Consider the following 21,754-nt stretch of genomic DNA (forward strand, 5'->3'; position numbering starts at 1 on the left):
TACCCTCAAAATTTCAAAGAAAGGATTCCAATCGACATTGTAAAAAGCTTTCTCTAAGTCTAAAAATGCTATAAACACATGTTTGCCTTTCCTTAACCTATCCTCTATGAGAAGTCATAGGGTCAGTACTGCCTCACATGCTCCTACGTTTCACCAGAATTAATACTGATTTTTCCTTAGGTCAGCCTCTACCAAATTTCAGTTCTTCTGTAAAGCATTCTTGTTAGTATTTTGCAACCATGACTTATTAAACTAATAGTTTAGTAATATTCACAACAGTCAGCACTTGCTTTCCTTTGGACTGGAATTATTATATTCTTCTTGAAGTCTGAGGGTATTTCACCTGTTTCATACATCTTGCCCACCAGATGGAAGAGTTTTGTCATTGCTGGCTCTCCCAAGGCTATCAGTAGTTCTAACGGAATGTTGTCTACTTATGGGGCTTTGTTTTGTCTCAGGTCCTTCAGTGCTCTGTCAAATTCTTCTCACAATATCATATCTACCATCTCATCCATTCATATAATCTCCCTTGTATAGATCCTCTATGTATTCCTTCCACTTTTCAGATTTTCCTTCTTTGTTTAGAACTGGTTTTTCACCTGAGCTCTTGATATTTATACACGTGGTTCTCTTTCCTCCAAAGGCCTCTTTAATTTTCCAGTATGTGGCATCTATCTTTCCCTTAGCCATATATGCTTCTAAATCCTTAGATACGTCCTCCAGCTATTCCTGCTTATGCATTTTGCACTTCCTGTCAATCTCATTTTTTAGTTACCCCAGGATTTCTACTAAGCTTCATCTTTCTACCTAATTGATCATCTGCTGCCTTCACTATATCATCTCTCCAAGCTACTCATTCTTCTTCTACTGTATTCCTTTCCCCTGTTTTTGTCAGTCATTCCATAATGTTCCCTCAGAAATACTCAGAAACCAGTGGTTCTTTCAGTTTATCCGGGCCCCAGCTCCTCAATTTCCTATCAGTTTGTTCAAATGGTTCAAATGGCTGTGAGCACTATGGGACTTAACTTCTGTGGTCATCAGTCCCCTAGAACTTAGAACTACTTAAACCTAACTAACCTAAGGACATAACACACATCCATGCCCGAGGCAGGATTCGAACCTGCGACCGTAGCAGTCGCGCGGTTCCGGACTGAGCGCCTCAACCGCGAGACCACCGCGGCCGGCTATCAGTTTGTAATTTCTTCACTTTAAATCTACAGTTCATAAACAATAAATTGCATTCAGAGTCCACGTCTGCCCCTGGGAATGTCTTGCAATTTAAAATCTGGTTCCTAAACCTCTGTCTTATCATTACGTAATCAATCTGAAAGCTTTCACTGTTCAGTGACATTAAAGGACATATTCCATTTACAGTATGGTAACTTACATTTAAAGTATGGAAGTAAATGAAATGAACTGAATTAGTTTTGAATGAAATAGATTTGAATCAATGGGTGTATACATAATAATACTACATTATATTTGGATGCACATTGCCACGGATGTTGCGTACATTGTTGTACAGCTAATTTTATCTCTGGTACTGGCAGTGTATGACAGTCACATACTGTACTTTAAATGTAAGTTAACACACTATAAATGGAATATGTTCATTAATGTCAATGTAAATTACATATTTTCTCAATTTGTTGCATATTTCACAGTGAATATTTCAGACACTCTGATGATGCTCTTGTAATATTATAAGACAAAATCAAGCAATGGAAAATCCAGAAGGGATAACATGGACAATATATTATTTTGATTCAGAACTTAAGAAGATGCCTGAACACAACTTTTTGAAATATTTTCAAAAAAGTCAGCAAAAGTGAAACTGGTTGATAGTTTGACAATATCTCTCTATCCCCCTTCTTGTAAAGAGGCTTAACATTAACATATTTTTGCCAGTCTGGAAACGTTCCACTAACAAGAGATTGGTAACACAAGTAACTTCAGATAGAACTCAACTCACATGAGCACTCTTCAATTAACTTCATTGATACATTATTATAACCACTTTAATAATTTGATTTTAAGGATTTTATGATGGATGAGTGTCATTCCATTATCTTATGCAATGAACAACCTGGATTCAGAAATAAGACTGCTGTTTATGAGTGCATCAATTCCATATTAAGCCTGATGGACAAGAAACATGAATCAACAGGAGTATTTATTGATCTGTAAAAAAGATTTTTACATGGTGGACTATAAGAGTCTGCTGTCAAAGTTTGGAAAATATGGTAGTCAAAGTCTGTCCACCAACTAGATCAGCTCCTTCCTGAGCAATTATAAACAAGCAGTGTGCATCAAACACACACATATCCACCTAAAAACTGTATCTGAACACTTATCAGACTTTAACAAAATTAAATATGATGTACCCCAAAGATCAGTAATAGGACTCCTTCTGCTCCTTCTGCATATAAATTATCTCATATAAAATGGGGATGCACATAAAACAATAGCATTTGCAGATGATACCACAATTCTACTAAAAGAAAATGGTAAAGAATAATTACAGTAATCAGTAAATACTGTCACAAAACTACTTAGCAGCTGGGCACAAAATAAACAACTTGTAATAAATAGTAAAAAAAGACCATGGCATTAAAATTCCACAGTGCTTTTAACAAGGACATATTTATCCCCTTGGTATCTATCAATGACAAACAGCATTGAAACCAAACTCTTAGGACTTTCCGCAGAGAATAAAGAATTGAGGATTTTATTCACCATAGATCATTTTACAATGCTATTGGCTTCGTCATACAGCAATGTTAAATGGAATAAGCATATTAAATACCTTAATCCAAAACTTAGCAAGACATGTTACCTTCTTTGCTCACTAAAATCATGCTGTAGTGAAAGAATAGTAATGAATGCATATGGTACCCACTTCCATTCTTGCCTTAAATATGGAGTCACTTTCCAGAGAAACTCTAAAACAGCTAACAGCACATTCAAATTACAAGAAAGGGCCATTAGAATCATGTTTGGATACAAACATAGAGACTCTTGCAAACCTCTGTTTAAGATATTTTGTAGTTTTTCACTACCATGTGTATACAAAATGGAAAGCCTTATACTCATTAAAATAAATGTAATAGTTAAGGACTGTACACTGCAAAAAAACTATGATATACATGATCATCCTACCAGGAAAAAAATTATATGTAACTCAAATCAGTACATCTTTACACAAAAAAAGTAATTTCCACATGGGTGTTAAACTTTATAACAAACTTCCTGAAAACATAAAAGCTGTTACTGAGGTCAAAACCTTCATAAAATCTCTAAATTCAAATTTGCAGCATCACTGCTTCTACTCTTCTGAAGAATATTTAAATTTATGAAGTGTGCTATGTAAATACTTCATGCATAAAATGTTTCATTGAAACCTTAAATAAGTATGCCTAGAAATAACTTTCAGAAGTGTTCTTATAACTTGACTTGTCCAATGTCTTATGAAAAAGATGCTTTTATAGACAACAGGACCAGTAAATACCACACAATACATTACTGAAGTTATTTGTAGAGACTGGTCTAGTATATTCCATTGCAATGTTTACTGCCTGCTAACCCCAAGCTGACAGGAACAGTAACAAAGTACTTGTTTAAGTGATTTGTGACACTACATGCACTTGTTACTAATGTCTAATTTAATTTCTAGAGTTATCTGTTCCTCTTACTTTCCAGCCTCCCTGTCCCTGTCTTCACTATATCCCATACAGCTTTTTCCTTTTTTGTTGCCTGGCATAATTATCTTTTTCTAATAATAAAGTTGCTTAGATTACTGGATTACTATCTTCAATATTTCGTAGTATTTTTTATAATGAATTACAATGCTAACATCAGAACCATCCCTACATAGTAGATACAGTCTCCCTTTTTGTGACACTTGATACCATTATTTCTAGTGTAATCCATGCTCTATTTTTAGCCTTCTCTTTGATTTGAGTTACCTTTAAGGGAAAAACATTTTCAAAAGAGGAAGTAACTTTACTAATGAATGTTTTGTGTTTTCCATTTGCGTCAGAAGTATTGTAAATACCTACCCAGTTCATTTCTTTGAGCACTCTCCTAAATTTCTTAATTTTTGTCTTGTTTATTACTCTCCTGTAATCAGGTTTAATAGATTTTATATCCTAACAAGTTTTAGTATCTAACCCTCAGGCCTCTGTTTAAAGTGTGCTGATAAAAAATAAAATGATTTTGCATAGTTCCATTTTTGTTTCACATCTGCAGACCCACACCTTTTCCTTCATTGTTGCTTCAGGTAACACAATGATAATTTGTGTTGTTATACATACAAGTGAGCAGCAGTAATATAAAATACAAAGTGAGCTAGGCAGAAAAAATTTAGGATCCATGCAAAATAAATAAATAAATAAAAATTAAAATTAAAAAAATGGCCCTGATTATGAGCTAGCAGCCTAATGCCACATTGAGACAGTTGTCTATGAGAGAATTAGTGAACAAATAAGCAGCTGGATGGGATCTGATGCCACTGCATTGCTTAATGTTTCAAGTGGGTCATTACTGTCTCTGTAACACCTGACCTTGGCAACAGGGTATTTACCAAAAATTTATTTCATTACTGTTTCATAAAACAGTGGTGTAGCTCATATTACATAAGTTTACTTTCTTGTTGTTCAAACAAACTAAGATTAAATTGTGATTTTGATCATAAATAACTCAGCTTTCCAACATAAATGAAACTATTCTATACATGTGTACAAAGTGCGCTGGGTGCCCCCTCGTCTTATGAAAAATGGCACGCCTGCTCAAAGGTTAAGATCAGATGCTGCATGTCATGATCATATAACCCATTTACTATTGGTTTTGTAATATGACACTTTTCCCTAGATTTGTCTACAAAGATATTATCAACAGCAGTCTCAGAGCATTTAAATACCCCAGTTGCATAGTCCAGAGGAGAAATTAAATTGAATGACAGTGTTACTGATTACAACAATTGTTCACTGACAGATCCACACTACATTCAGAAGCAACTACTATTTTCTTGTTTTTTACTTTTAGATGGGCAACAGAGTTTCCAGATTTCTTATGAGGAGGTTAAAGTTTCCTGAGGGTGCTCTGAGTAGACATACTATAATAAAGGATTTATTATGAAATACTACTTCTGTTGCACAAGCTTCTATGTGCTGCTCTGGGCAAAATTTTTAATATCAGTATTCTTGAAATTAAAACAGTTTCTGAAATATGTGGTAACTCCTACTTCTCCACATTTTCTCTACAGATCTAAGAAGTGTCAGTGGCCAATACTGTTGTCATGTGTGTGTTGGTTGTGCTTGCATGAAGAAGCTCACATGTGGTTTTCTTGTACCTGTCTGCAGTTCAACACCTCCACTACATGGTGATTAGCAATCTATCCTTTTCATAATAGTTATTATAGAGAAAAACTAGTCAATAAAATGTACTGAGTGCAACTTGTTCTGTCTTGAGAAAAATAGTGTCATGTTACAATGGCATTATAATATTAACGTTTTTATAAGGAGAATTACTGGAAAGATTGGCGTATATGCTGAAGACATTTTATGCATTCTGCAGCTACTAAACTAAGATACACATTAAATTCAAGATTAATTATGACACAAATGTAGTATAGGAGGTGTGAATAGCTGATCACAACTAAATATTTAGATGTGCTAAATATATGGCAGGGCCTTCCCAGATATTTAGTAAGGGAGTTTCTTTTTGGTTAGTAACCCTAGAAGTTTGTTCATGTTCCTCTTTTTTAATTACGATAAATGCTCACAATAAATAACTCTTTTTTTTCTTTTTTTATAGTAAATAACTCAGTGAGAGATTGCCACAATAAACAAAAATTATTTTGTCAAAACAAACATCAAAAGTGATGATTTATTCACTGCACTGACACAGGTTAGAAATTCGCTATGGGGCTGACAGTAAATTCATGGGGATTTTTGCAAAGCACTATCTTAACTTTATACTATGTAAATAGCAGTTTTTATGTTGAAACTTTATTTTTGATATTGTGGTGATTCTTTGAAGCACTGATTCTATCATGGCATAGAGGTATGGGGGGGTCAACGGTAATGCGGTGTGTCTGGTCAGTCAGCTGCATGGCACAATCTTCTGTGACTATTTCATTCATATTCATACTACTAATATTTACTTACTCAAGTAACAGTTAATTATGGCATATGTTCTCAGTAGACTTTTGATACTGTAATGTGAAGAACTGTACAATTAAAATGGGAACTCATATTTTTTGTGTCGTAATGTTGATTATTACTTTTTTGCATAGATTAAGATTAATATACCTGCTGTATGAGAAAGGGTCTGCAATTCTTGCTATTTTATGTTTCCCCCATCCTTTCAAACCACAATTGACATTGAATGACAGGGATTTTGCATTTAGATTCAGAAACTGCAGAAAAACTGACATAGTACTGTTTGTACAAACATAAATGTTAAACAGAAAACTGGTGCTGCACATGTATTTGAAAGCACTGAACAAAAACGAACTGTCAAGGTGCCAATAACATAGATGCAATATATGCTTGGTGTAAATCCAGCATCAGGAAGAATCTTTAGAGTTTCACTTAAATTTTTTAATGTTTCTGTAATGATTTGGTGTTAAACTGATATACCTTTATTTTTTCCCATCCGAAATTATTTACAGTATCACTCAACTATATGCATATGGCTGTGTTTCATATTTTTCTATAGATGATCTGAAGTTGATTTTTACTGATAATTATAAGCATTTGTAATTAATTTTATGCATTTTGAGCATAAATATAGACCATATCCTGAAGGATATTATAGGCATATTTCAGGAAATTTTATTGGATTCCCTATAATTAACCTTATGCAGTTGTGGTAAGTTTTATTGTCTGTAGTCGGTACCTGAAACATCACACACTGTTGCAACACAGGCCACCATGACTATGGCGAAGGAGGATTTCATAAGTCAAGTTGGGTAACATCCAGTTCATGAGAATTTAAATCAGATAATCATAGATATGTGCTAGAATGTATTAAAGCATACACATGGAAAAAGTTATAAGAGAGAAATACTGTGTGATTATAATTAATGTTAAGTCCCATAGACTAATGAACATTTCAGTTATGAATTAAAAACTGGCCAACAACATATTTAAATAGACCAGTTAGTTACTTAAAGTTGGATAAATTGGATTGCAGCTGTTTGCCTTTAGGCAATGAAAGCAGTGTAATTACTTCTTGGATCTGTCAACTTCAAGCTATTCACCATTTCCCTGTGAGTGAAACCACTGTCATTCCTAAGCTTCCTAGAATATTACTTGTACCAATGTGAAAACAAGAGAAAAAACAGAACTCTGAGGAAGTAATTTAAGACAATATATTTAAATATAGGGATAAAGTGTTATCCACATTTTATATACATATAGGGTGGAGAAAAACAGTGACACAAAATTTTAACCCTGGATATCTGAAGCCAGTAGGAACCAAAATTACTAATGGTGTTTAGGTCAACAATACACCATTTTTTATCTATGGAAACTTGGCACCATGCACTCTGATTGGCTGCAGGATTGCCCTGTTGCCGAATACTCTGGACAACGCATGACCACGAATGCTTTGCCTGCCGGAGATCGCGATGTACCCAAGGCGGCCTGCATGCTCAGTGGTAACACACCAGCTGTCCACTCTGGGGGCCTGGGGATGAATCTGTCGGGGTCCTGACACATCCACTGTAATTTCATGATTAGACTTACTGGGAACAAATTTGTCAACAGCTGTTAGTTGGTGTACAGAAAGTCTTTTACATATTGTGTCGACCCTGAAAAGAGCCTTTCTTGTAGCTAGGACATTTTTTACTTAAAGCAGGTGCTCCAGCTGGCAATGCTCTGATGCAACACAAGTTTGGTAATGTCAAACGTTGTTTTGCCAAACTATTTCAAAGATTCCTGGCATTGCCCTGATATAATTGGTGGCACGTTGAATTCGATCCATTAATTGCTCTTATTTTCTAGGTGGTTTACATCCAGGTGGGTCGGCTAGAACCTTGAAGAATCCGCACAGGAAAAAGTCCAGTGGTGTGAGGTCTGGTAATAGTGGTGGCCACATCCTAGACCACATATGCCAATTACCAGGCTATCAAAGAGTTCATTTAAGTATCCAAGCACAGCACAACAGTTATGTGTGGGTACTCATCATGCTGAAACTACATTCAAAGCTGTATGTCTGGGGAACATCTTTCAGCAGGCCTGGTAGAGTTTCTTACAAAAAGTGAAGGTAATTTGCTCCTGTAAACTGAGAAGGTAGACAGTCCAGCCCATTCAGATGGTCACCCACAATGCCTGCCCAAATGTTGAGTGAAAATTTTTCCTGGTGTCCGTGGATGTGACATGAGAATTTCCCCTTGCCCAATAATGAACATTTCGAGTGCTGTAAAGGCCATGCCAATGGGAGGTGAACTCGTCAGTAAACAACACAATGGCGAGGAAGTTGGGATCTCGTGCAACATGTCGCAGAAACTTCCGTCAAAACCTTAGCCTGTGTTCATAGTCCACCAATGGATTTAGGTCTTGGACAGGGTGGAAACTAAATGGATGCTGGCCACCATACCTCAAAACCTCCCAGATTAACCAATGAGTGACTTCCATGTCATGTCCAACAGCTTTAGTACTTTTCGTAGGTGCGTCCTCAAAGTGCTCCAGAACAGTATCTTCAAATGTAGCATCCCATTGTGTTCAAGGTTTTTGAGGATCATCATGAAATCCCACTAACAATCCTGTATAGCCAAGTCACCAGTGAATTGCTGTAAATGTTTGCGGGTGTGGGTGGCATCTTGCTGGGTACCATTCCTCATACAATCTTTGAGCTTCATGCACATTACAGTCTGTTAGTCCATAAAGAAAAATCATATCTCAGTGTTCTTCAAACAAATATTGTGCCGCCATGCTTACTGTATGACTAATCACATATGATGTGTGTCTGCTCCAAAGGAAAGCATACTTGTGGAGACAAACAGCAAGACCTATTCAACACATGTGCATATCACGTTGGGGCAGTGACAGGGTGACGGACATTTGTATGTGTGAATCGGCAACCATAGCGCTGCCCGTCATCCGCTGAACATAAACAGGGCAATGACATGCCAAATCCGAGCGACCAGTGCCAAGTTTCTGTAGTTTAAAAATGGTTCATTGTTGTTCTTAATGGCATCAGCTATCCAGGGTTAAAAACATATATATAATTTTATATATATTAGAAAATGGTTAACACTTGGCTGATCATGACCCTCTACATGAATGCCAGGTGACTTTTTGGAGATGCATCAAAATACTTCAGCATGATTACTTACTAATCTAATTAGCTGAAGATGACCATCAATTACTTCTGCCATTTTTGATCAATACAAGTGTGCCCTCCCCACAACTTATGACACTGTCATAAATATAATGATCTTGTCATCAACAGGATGTTAATATATAATCATCCATAATCTTCTATTGCTCTTTATGCAAGTCTAAATGCAAGTCTTGCCTCATACCTATATCAGCTCTTATTTCAGTCCTGTGACTGGAATGTTGCACCTCATCAGAGTCAGAGCTATCTGTGAAAAATTTTATTTTATATAGCAAATTTGCTGCAACCACTGCACAGTATTTCATATGGAAACACACCATCCAAAAACAAGGATGAATAGCTGTTGCTAAAGTGTGGTAAAAGCCAACTTGATCACTCAGTTGTAGAGCAATTTGATCATCTAATGGCACAGACTTTAATGCCTATTTCAGAATCTGTATATCTCCAACACTCCCTCTCCTTTCCCCCTTCCAAGCCACCAAAATAGTTTTTTTTTAATTGTACAGATAAAAAACTGCACCTGCAGCATATTAATGTTTTCCTACTAGGCTAGTAGTTCAACTAATTTCTGTCATCAACCTGCCTTTAGTCCCAATTATGATCCCACTCCATTCAAACCTCCTGCCTCCCTGACAACTTCACAATTTTCTGATATCATTCTGCTTCATCTGAACTCACTCATAACTTCCATTACATACCTTTTTCTCTCATTCCAGGTATTCCAGCTCACTTTTGTACTACTTTCTTAATGATTATGTAAGTGGTCCCCTATACTGGCTACAGCCTTTCTGCATAGATAATAGCCATCCCCTCTGCACACACCTAAATGTTCCACACATGTTGCATCTCTCCTCATGGCCCCCACTACTGGTCTTGCTCCAACAAACACCTCTTTCCTGTACTCAGATCCAAATCACTCTTTTATACTGTCAGACCACAGTTAGTGCTTATCAGTGTAAGCTTTATTAATTAAAGTCAGTTTGTTACAATTTGAAGAAGACTCTGTCCAAGAATCTGGGTGTTCATACCTCTCGCATATACTCCTGTATGTCACTAAATGTACTGCTTCTACATGCTTCACCATATACGTATTTACCTCTCTCCCTTGAGTTATATGTAAGAGTTCCACAGAACATTCACCATACCAAAATTATCATCTGAATGTGTGGTTCCTCACTTACATATACTTACACATTCTTTTACTTCTCATTTCATTTTGTAAGTCTAATTAGGCGAAATAACATGTTTCTTTCTACAGTTTATTCTCTTTCTAAAACTGTCATCACCATTTCCATCTCTCTGCTTTCAGCTTTGTAATTTCAGCTTTTCTCCCAGCTTTGTTATTATACATCTCCTTCTTCTGGTACTGAACACATTTACTTTGTCTACAATATATACCTGGGCTGTACTCAGCTCATGACATTTAGTTTGACTTCTATTTAGCATTTCACATTTCCCTTTATATCTTAAGTGAGGTATATTTTGATAAATGTTTTCTTAAGCTTAAAGTTGAATGTTCATTAACCAATTTTTGTTGCTTATGGAAAAATATGTAGAAAATTAAATTTTTCTTCCCCTCATTTTTATCGAATACTCTCAGAATTGAAGCTCATTAAAGATTTAATGCAGTTCACTGGTTCATTGAACAGTTCATTATCTGCCTTGCAAAGGGTGCATTTTGAATTCATTGACTTGAAACATACAGTTGAATGTACTATGATGTTTCACTTCATAACAATGAAATATATACCACATTTATGTTTTTAATGACATTAATTCTTTTCTTTCTATCAAAATCAGTATAGTTATTATAAATATTGCCAGAATCATCACAAAAGAAGTAAATTATAAGGACTTGCATTAGTTCACTGCAATTTATACACAGCTGCTATGAAAATGGTCACAACAAGACTCTTGTTATGATGCCAAATTTTGAGTAGTTGATTCTTTCACTCTGATCATATAATATGTAGACTTGTACAGGCTTTATTTCTAAATATTTTGAACCTTATGTAAAATAAAGTTTTATATTGTGCTCAGCTTGCCATTTGTCAGATCATTACAGTCTGGAATTTAATTTAAATTTCAGTACCAATAACCTTCCTGCACATATTATTCTGAATAAATATGTTGTAGTAAGCAATTTAAGGAATTATACCTTCTCCATTTCAGCCACTTTCTGCATTCGTCCATCAAGCTCTCTTCTTATTGCAGCTGCTTGCTCATCTGCTGAATCAAGCTGTAATAAAGACATAATATATCAACTGCAAAATGCATTTGAGAAGCAGAACTGGAAAATGATGAAGCATAGTAATTTACAGCAACAATTTAAACACAATTAATTAATTAAAAAAGATGAAAGGAAATTAAATTGTAATTGTTTCTATCATGCAAAAACCAGAAAAGAAATTATGTTCTGCCATTTAACTGCATGGGGAGGAGTCAAACAAAAATTATAAGTTCTAAAAAAAGGAATAAGTAAAACTGTCAATGATGTTAGAAATTGTGTAAAGAATTACTTTTAGTCGCCAGTTGTGTGCAGAAATACAAAGGCCATGACAATTCCATTACACTATAAGGATTGCTGCTATGCTTAAAAGTTCTAGAAAATTTGGACAGCATTCTGTTTGAGTTTTGAACAGTACCAGTTAAAACATATTCTAATTCTGAGAAACATATAAAAATGTTACGTATTCACCAATGACACCACTTCAGAGAAAAACACTTGTACCTTAAGTTACGATTCAAGTAATTAAATCCACTGAAAATTGCCAAATGGCACTGAATTAAGCTGAAGTTCTGGTAAAGTGGAAGAAACAGTTTTGGAGTCCTGAATTAAAAATGTAATATTAAGGTAGTTTAGAAGATGTTCTGAAGTGCTTTGAGTGATAGAGTGCTATCTTCCTTGAAAGATTTACTATTCAATATGAAATATTTCCCTATTACCAGTAACTAAAACCACAAGCACTGATCTAGGCACAGTGTCATCTCTCTTTTCCAAAAATGAAGTGTTTGAACACAACCCTCTTTCCACATAGAAAAGACACTGTTTTGAAGCACTGTAAACAAAGATGGAACACTATTACCATTGTCCTAAAAATGGCACACACAACGTACAGTCAGTTTATATCTAAAGATGTTAACATGCAACTCAATAATGCTACACTGTATATTGCCTTGGTATGCCTGGGAGATTTCCTATCCACCATACATACCACAATCCCTGCTCCCCTTGTAATTTTTACTTCTTTGCGCAATTCAAGGATTCAGGAAGTACAGTGTCATTAGCTCACCATCAATCAAGAGGGATATCTGTTGATCATTTACAGTTTTTCCATATTTCCAAAGGACAGGAAAAGCAAGTTTATTCCTCCATAAAAAGCATGTGTTTGCCCCTCAGAAGTTTTTCTCTGATACTGTACTGATAACCTCCTTCCCAGTCACCACTCACTCTCAGTAGTGTATGCCCCTCCATTGCATTTATCATTCCTGTAACATATCTATATCACATTCACTCAACCTGTTCCAAAAACATTACAGAACAATCCATGTGTGAACCACCAGTACTCAGTGTCTAATGGATAGAATATTTCAGTGAGCAATATGTTGCCACCATCAAGTGTGCCTCTCAGGGGAATGTGTGTGTGACAGTCAGCTCTCAACACCAGGAAAATGTTGCTACACATCCTGCTCAGCATTTCTGTTATACAGAAGGTATCTGATTTTGTGCTTTTTCTAACCAGGATATCCCATTACCTTGTCATTCCATCTTCTACAATACAATATTAACACAAGCTAGATAATTAGTGCCAATAGTTTCTGTTTCTCAGTCGCAACCTGTTTTCAAACAGTGAAATGTGAAAAGCCTTAAAGAGTAACATTTATTGTAGATTTTAAAGTTTGGTAGTAAACACCTCTCACCAAAGAAACAGTGCCATAATATCAACTGCTATAAGAATTGACAACTTGTCATTTCATAAAATCTGGCACACTTATTGATCCTAGATCTTTAAGATGTCTTAAAGTTACAGTCATGTCCAAACAACACTGAAGTTAATCTACACCAAAGCTATTTTTTTACAAACTACTTGGTCAGTTATGCATCTGATACTTGTTTTTCCTAAAACTTCAGCAGTTCAAAAGAATTGTGTGAGCAATTACCTTATAACAGAATATTGAACCACCTTTTTAAGAAATAATCTTTTAACAACACCTCAGTTTGACTTTGGATTAGGCTTTTCAACAGAGAAATGAATATATGACCTCACAAACTCAATTTTAGAAAAAAACATTACAGAACAATCCATGGGTGAACCACCAGTACTCAGTGGCTGATGGACACAGTATTTCAGTGAGCAATCTGTTGCCATCGTCAAGTGTGCCTCTCAGGGGAATGTGTGTGACCCTCCAATTTTCTTTGCAGCAACATTCTATATGCCATCCACACCCAAAGATGTGCAATGGTCAAATCTATTTCTATTTCTATTTTTTTATTCATCTGGTAAATTGTGATTAAGTACATAGTTTGTACAATCTGAGGTTTAGAAAACAACAGTCAGTACATCTACATCTACATCTACATCCATACTCCGGAAGCCACCTGACGGTGTGTAGCGGAGGGTACCTTGAGTACCTCTACCAGTTCTCCCTTCTATTCCAGTCTCGTATTGTTCGTCGAAAGAAGGATTGTCAGTATGCTTCTGTGTGGGCTCTAATCTCTCTAATTTTATCCTCATGCTCTCTTCATGGGATATAAGTAGGAGGGAGCAATATACTGCTTAACTCTTTGGTGAAGGAATGTTCTCAAAACTTTAACAAAAGCCCGTACCGAGCTACTGAGCGTCTCTCCTGCAGAGTCTTCCACTGGAGTTTATCTATCATCTCCGTAACACTTTTGTGATTACTAAATGATCCTGTAACGAAGTGCACTGCTCTTCGTTGGATCTTCTCTATCTCCTCTATCAACCCTATCTGGTACGGATCCCACACCGCTGAGCAGTATTCAAGCAGTGGGTGAACAAGCGTACTGTAACCTACTTCCTTTGTTTTTGGATTGCATTTACTTAGAATTCTTCCACTGAATCTCAGTCTGGCATCTGCTTTACCGACGATCAACGTTATATGATCATTCCATTTTAAATCACTCCTAATGCGTACTCCCAGATAATTTATGTAATTAACTGCTTCCAGTTGCTGACCTGCTATTTGTAGCTAAAAGATAAGTTATCTATCTTTCATGTAGAATACTGGTAACATAACTATAAAAACATGAAGATGACTGAAAGTATAGGATGGTTAAGAATAATTGCGTGATCAATTACACTATATTTTCTTGGTGCTATAAAAACTCAGAAAAAGAATAGAAGTAGTGTTCAAGCAAGTAATCTTTTAGTTTCACTTTAAATTTAGATACATTTTGTATCTATTTCAGAAAGGATGGCATGTGGTTCTATAAGAAAGAGCCAGTATGGTACACTTCTCCACTACAAATGTTTGTACTTACTGAATTGACATGCAGGTAATGCTTCTGCCTAGTGTTATGAGAGTGGAAATCACAGTTATGCTTGAAGATAATTTCTTCTTTTAATATACTTACTTTTATGAAGTTTTTTCAGAATTTATTATTAACTTATTTGTTCTGAGCTATTGTATTAAATCTTGTATTACATCTGCAGCTGTTTTTAGTAGGCTGTCTTCATCACATGACTTAATTAGGATATTTGTGTCATCTGCAAAAAGTACTATTGTCCATATAGTTAATTTTTGATAGCTCATCAATATAAAGAATGAAAAGAATGGACCCAAGGACTGACCCTTCAGGGACTCCATATCTGATAATTATTGTTATTAGTATTTGTGCATTGCTATAAAAATTAGAAATTTTGTGCATTTTATAGCTTTGTATTTTATTTGAAAGAGCTGTTGATGATCATGGAGGTAAGATTGGATCCACCTGATCCACCTGTTTGGTACTCCTTGTATTTCATAATTTCTTAGCTTGTCTAATGGAATGTCATGCTTCTGATACTTATTTTTCCTAAAAATTCAGGAGTTTAAAAGAAATGTTTGAGCAATCCAGAATACTGAACCAACTTTTTAACAGATAATCTTTTAAAAACACCTCAGATTGACTTTGGTTTAGGCTTTTCAGCAGAGAAATGAATACATGACCTCAAAAGCTTTACTGAGGTCAAGGAATATACTACAAACATGTTGCTTATTAGTTACTGCAATTAAAATTTCATCTAGGAAGGTAAAAATAGCTGACAGTGTTAATCTACCAGTGCTGAATCCCTGTTGTGAATCATTTACTATCATTTCCTTTCCCATACAATGGTGTCACTTTGCATTTTCAGACTTATCAGGAATATACCACTCATGAATGATGAGGTGAAAAATCTATTTATGGATCTATGATAGAAAGTGCACTTACATTGACGACAATCTATGGTATTTCATCAGTACCTGCTGCAAATTTATTGGGTAATCTTTAATAATCATAAATAATTCCTTAGGAGTTATAGAAGACACAAATAGAGTTCCTGCATAAATATGTGAATCTGACTGTAGTATATAGCTGTATATTTATGAACTATAATGTTTTGTAATTAGGTGTTTTGCTATATTTTTAAAGTAACTTCTGTGGGGTCAGTTATTTTATTGTTATTTTCATGAAGTTCTATGATGTTGTGGACCAATGATGTAGTACCTGTTATGTTTTCAATGATATTCCTGGTTGCTTTATTCTTGTTCCTGGAAGTCTCTATATGTTTGTCATTTTCCATCATCTTTGCTTTTGATATAACATAATTTCCTTTTATTCTGACATGCTATTTTTATTTCTGCTTTGACCCATTTATTTGTATTGTGCATACAATTTATTACTGATGCTTGTTTAGGAAAATCTATTTCAAAAAAATGTTTGAGTGCAGCCATAAACTTATCAACTTGTCATTTGTGTTGTTTGAGCTGTAAACATCATTCCAGTTTGTTCTTCTCAAGAGAGAGCAAAAGTAATCTAGATTTTCATCATAGAAATTTCTGACATTAGCTCTGGTTTTTTGGGGTTCTATGTCTCCTGGAATAGCTATTGCTAGTATTTGGGCATGGCAATCACTAAAACCAGTGTTTACAATTTCTGTTGCAGGTATATTTATCTATATTTACAAAAACCTGATCAAAACTTGTTGCAGAAGTACTAGTTATATGAGTTGGGTTAGTTGCAGGTGGTTTTAAGTTAAAGGACTTGAGTAGATCTTTAATTTCATCTTTAAATTTATTGTGTCTGGAGAAATCAACATTGAAGTCTCTGCATATGAAAACATTTTCCTTGAGGGTGTTAAAATTCTGTAACAGATCTTCCATATTATTATAAAAAATTTCTTTATCACTGGCTGGTGACCTACATACACAGATGACAACAGTATTTTGATTTGGGAGCGCTATTATTGACCATTCTCTTTCTCCAGATAATCTATCAATTTTTTTTATATTACTGAACTCTATATTTTCTCAGATATATATGCAGCTACCACCATGCCTAAGTATTTTCTACAAAATGTGTCAGGCAATTTGAACTGAGGTAGGTTTGTCAGTTCGAACATGTATCCCTTCAACCAGTGCCCAGTGAAACATAAAACAAAAATATCACCCAACTATTTTAACAAGATTTATATGTCATTCAACTTGTTTGAAAGAGACTGAACATTCTGTTGGAGCGATTTAGAGTTTGAACTAGTGAATTTTTTTTAGTCTTGCTTGACCACTAACCTCTTTTTTTGATCTAGCATTGTTAACTATAAAAAATTGTCCTTGGTTTGAGAGGTAGGTGAGGTCTACCTGTTAACTGTTTCCTTGGAATCTGGGTCCTACCTTCCTTGCACTGTGTTGCTTCTAATTATAATCCACCTATCAAGAAGTGTTTGTTTCATTTTTGGCACTTGTATCTCACTGACTTTCATACTGTATTTATTTTGTTGAAACACTGATGTCCTCATGCAGACTTGTCACTTTAAACATGAATACCAGTTTTTTACAGTGGCAAATTTTATGTTGGTGGCTACAGAGGCCAATAACTGTGGTAAACACTGCCACTTACTTGGTTGGCATGCTCCTTCATGTGCGGATGATATACAAAACGCCATTCTGAAGGTGAGGGAAGATAATACAGGTCACCTACAAATGCAAGAAGGCCAGGTTGTCTGTGCACTTGATGATAGTGAAAGGATTGCTGACAGAAACATTGTGCCTGTTGGACACCTAGTAGTGGTACTACAATCACTAACTGCTTTCTCTTGATGGCCATTTCTTTATATCAGAACATTGTTTGTGAGATCTACCCTTGTACAAGGCACCTCCTCACGTGTTTTTGAGAGCATGTGTTGGATGAAGATGGATCCATAATTCAGGTGACTTGCTTACCTTTACTTTTATAGAAATGTGTTATCACTGAGTATTTCACTCCTTCAGAAAATGCACCTTCACTCATAGAATTATTATACAGGCAATTTGAGGACAAAAGAATCAAGCCTGCACAAAACTTCAGTACTTTTGATGTAATACCATTGTAGGCAGAAAAGGTATAGAATTTCAGTAACATGATGATTTTTGCGACCTTTGTAATAGCTGATTTGATACAACTTGAAGTGAAGCAATGTAGAATAGATATCCTTGCCCTGTTATCATTCCTGACATAAATATTGTAATATTACCTTTTCTTTTTCCATATCTAATCCATATACAGTATGGACATGAAATGAAAAATCCTTTTAACATGTAATTTTCTATTTGTAATTGTTCAGACTGTGACTGAATTAAATGGTAACAATAACATAAATATTCTGCACAAAGGCATTTATTTGAAGGCATATTTAACATTGAAGATTCAGAGAGTGTTATTTACTTGCTTCATAGATCACTTTAATTATTCTTTTATTAAAATGATGTGAAAAAAGTGAATTTGCAGGATATGTATACGTGATCAGTATAAATATTCATTAAGATACTATCTTTTAGGCCTGTTCATGCAGGTTCACTTAAAAATTAGTTTTTCTACAGGTTGCTAGCTTTTAAATAGATATTAATCTGTGGAATAGAAGGAGATGTCAAGTTGAAATGATTTTACATTACATTTAAAACTTTCTCTGCTACCTGTTAGGCATTTTATTTTATTGGGCAAATGACAATGAAGTATTGAAGTTGCATACTAAACCTTCTTTCTGATCCACTGACCACTTTAAAAATGGCAAATAAAGGTCAATTTTTTCTTCTAATGTTGTAGTTATTGACATCACTATTCTTTTCAAAGTGTGATGGATTATTTATGATGAATTTCATTAGCAAATTTATGTAGTGTGATGGTGCAGTTAAAATGCCTAACCCATTGAATAGGTGACTACATGATGACCATGGGTGAACACTACATATTACTCTTATTGCTCACTTTTGTACAATCAATACTTTCTTTTTAAGTGATTAATTACCCCAGAAAATTATTAATTAAGACATTATGGACTGGAAATGAGCAAAATTTGTCAGGATGATGATATGCTTTTTTTCCGTATTAACAGTTATACAAAGAGCAAAAATAATTTCACCTAATTATTTGAACAGCTAAGTAATATACTTCTTCCAGTTCAAGTTTCCATTAATATGTACAAACAAAAATTTGGAGCATTCTACTCTGTCTACTGAGTCCTGTTCATGTGCACATCAAATGGTGGTATGATTGTATTTGTTGTATGGAAGTGAATATAATGTGTTTTCTCAAAATTTAATGTGAGTTCAGTTTCAGTGAACTACTTCACAACTCTCTGAATACTTCATTAATAATCCCTTGTGTTGCTTTCTCTCCAGTGGGATTCATTATAACACAAGTATCATCTGCAAAACCGAGCGAGGTGGCGCAGTGGTTAGACACTGGACTCGCATTCGGAAGGACGACGGTTCAATCCCACGTCCGGCCATCCTGATTTAGGTTTTCCAGGATTTCCATAAATCACTCCAGGCAAATGCCGGGATGGTTCCTCTGAAAGGGCACGGCCAACTTCCTTCCCCATCCTTCCCTAATCCGATGAGACCGATGACCACGCTGTCTGGTCTCCTTCCCCAAACCAACCAACCAACCATCATCTGCAAAAAGTAGCAATTCTTATTGAAGAATGTTAAATACATGGTCATTCACATATATAAGGATTAGGAGTGGATCGAAAACTGAACCTTTTGGGACTCCATTCATGATTTCTCTCCAGTCACTAAAATTTTCTCTACTTTCAGCATTCTTTTAAAATTAATCAGCATGACTTTTTGCATTCTTTTTGTTAAGTGTGATTGAGACAATCATTTGTAAAGCTATTAAACCCATACAACATATTTTTTGAGGTAGTAACATGATGTAGGCAATAATATGTCTTGGAAATATCTTATAAAATACCAGTTGGTGATCTTTTATTATTTAAGACTTGTAATATTTGCTGAGTGGATGTATAAACAGCAACCTGGAATTCAAATATCTGGAATATGCTAAGTAAATCGTTTCTTTTAGGTAGGTACGTAAGTTTTTGTTTTGCATGTTGGTATTCGATTTACTCTGGGTTTATTTAGCAATTTTCATTTTTATTTATAGCTCATTAGTGCTATTTGACTTTATATATTGTCATTTTGTCATTTGGAGCTAGTGAGTAGAGCTATGGATACTGGAAAATGCAGTGCCAAGTGAAGAAATCAGAACATTTCTGACATATTCTTCTGTTTTAGTTCAGCAGAGTTGTGACAGCAGCAGAGACAGATGGAAACATTTGCTCTTTGTGTGAGGATAATACCACTGGATAGAGGAGAGCAAGAAAATAGTTTTCTACTTTTGAGGAAGATTGGTTTGACATTAATGACTCTCCACATTCAGGAAGACCTTTGGGGTTTGATGAAGATTGTTTAAAAGCATTAATCCACAATGATCCATCATTGTACTCAAGAACTGGTAAATGTGATGAAATGTGGTCATTTGGCCATCATGTAACATTTCAATGCAATGAGAAGGTTCAAAAATTGGGTGCATGGGAACCACATGCTCAAAGCCAAAACCAGCAGGTGGTCATACGTCCATCTCTGTTTGTTCGTCATCAATTGGTTCATGACCTACACCAACCATTCCTACCCTGCATCGTTACTGGTGATGAGAACTGGTGTCTTTATGCTAATAGAAGGAAAAGAAAGGAATGACTGTGCCCAAACAAAGCAGCAACTCCCCATACAAAGATCTGCTTTCATGCACAACAGACAATGTTATGCATCTGGTAGAACAGCAATGGTGTGGTGTACTAGGAATTGCTTCCCCAGGCATCATTATTGACATTTATGGTCAACAACTGAGATATCTTGCAAACTCAATCTTAGAGCAACAACCAGGAGGACTGTGTGAAGTGATGCTACTACATGATAACCTTCACCTGCAGTCTGCTAGACTGACAAAACATGCGGTACAGGAGTTGCATTGGGAAGTCATTTCACATGCACCTGATCTTGTGCCACCTGAACTTCACCTTTTCCATTCTCTATTGAACAACCTTCATGGAACCCCTTTCAGGATGAAAATACACTCTGAACATGACTCGAGAAATTCTTCACCTCAAAACCATGATTCTACAGTTCCAGAATTGAGAAGCTACCCCAGCCATCGTAGACTGTTGTAAATAGTGAAGGAGAATATAATACTGATGACTAAAGCATTTATTATGTGTATCTGTTCTGTTTACTAAACTCATGCCAAAATGTTATGAAATTATGTAACAACCTAATACTTAAATATGATACTACTCTTGAGTTGGTTTACATAACTTTTTCATTGTTTTGGGAAAAGAAATCAGCAAGGAAATTTGATGCTATATTATTTAAGAGCTTTTAGTCACTTTTCTTGAAAATAGGTTTAACACTTGCATACCTTAATGCGTCTGGAAAAATGCATTACAGATATCACTACAGACATTACTTATTAAGTTAGAAAACCTTTTCAGAATTTTGTTTCAAATTCTGTTAACACCATATGACCTTTTATTATTTTTATAATTCTGTTAATTTCAGTGAATAATGTTTGTACTAGTTCTAGTTGCTTTGAAGCTTTCTGGAATCATATATTTAATATATTCTCTTGTTTTGTCAACTAGACAATATAATTTTTGCTACTGCATTTAGAAAGTGCATTTTTAAAAGCTTGCAAATCATTAATTATCAGGCATATCAGTGTCATTTAGTTTTGCTGTTGTGGTATCTTCTACACTTACCGGTGCTCCTGTCTCCCTTTTCATGATATCCAACACAGTTTTATCTTATTATCTGCAGTATTAAATATTGATGTGCCATATGTAACATTACTGACATTAAGGGCTTTTACAACAAAGTGTACTTAAAATTC

At 35.2% G+C, this 21,754-nt stretch overlaps 1 protein-coding gene across 1 annotated transcript in view; it reads right to left on the reverse strand.

The window, feature by feature from the left end:
• Nucleotides 1-21,754, reverse strand: part of LOC126470456 (calcium-dependent secretion activator-like) — a 1,485,604-nt gene that overhangs the window by 787,828 nt on the left and 676,022 nt on the right. Inside the window, exon 8 of the mRNA XM_050098305.1 lies at nt 11,507-11,587. Coding sequence (XP_049954262.1) covers nt 11,507-11,587 — 81 coding nt within the window. The remainder of the gene's footprint in view (nt 1-11,506; nt 11,588-21,754) is intronic.

Source organism: Schistocerca serialis, chromosome 3 (assembly GCF_023864345.2).
Source record: "Schistocerca serialis cubense isolate TAMUIC-IGC-003099 chromosome 3, iqSchSeri2.2, whole genome shotgun sequence".
Lineage (NCBI taxonomy): Eukaryota > Metazoa > Arthropoda > Insecta > Orthoptera > Acrididae > Schistocerca > Schistocerca serialis.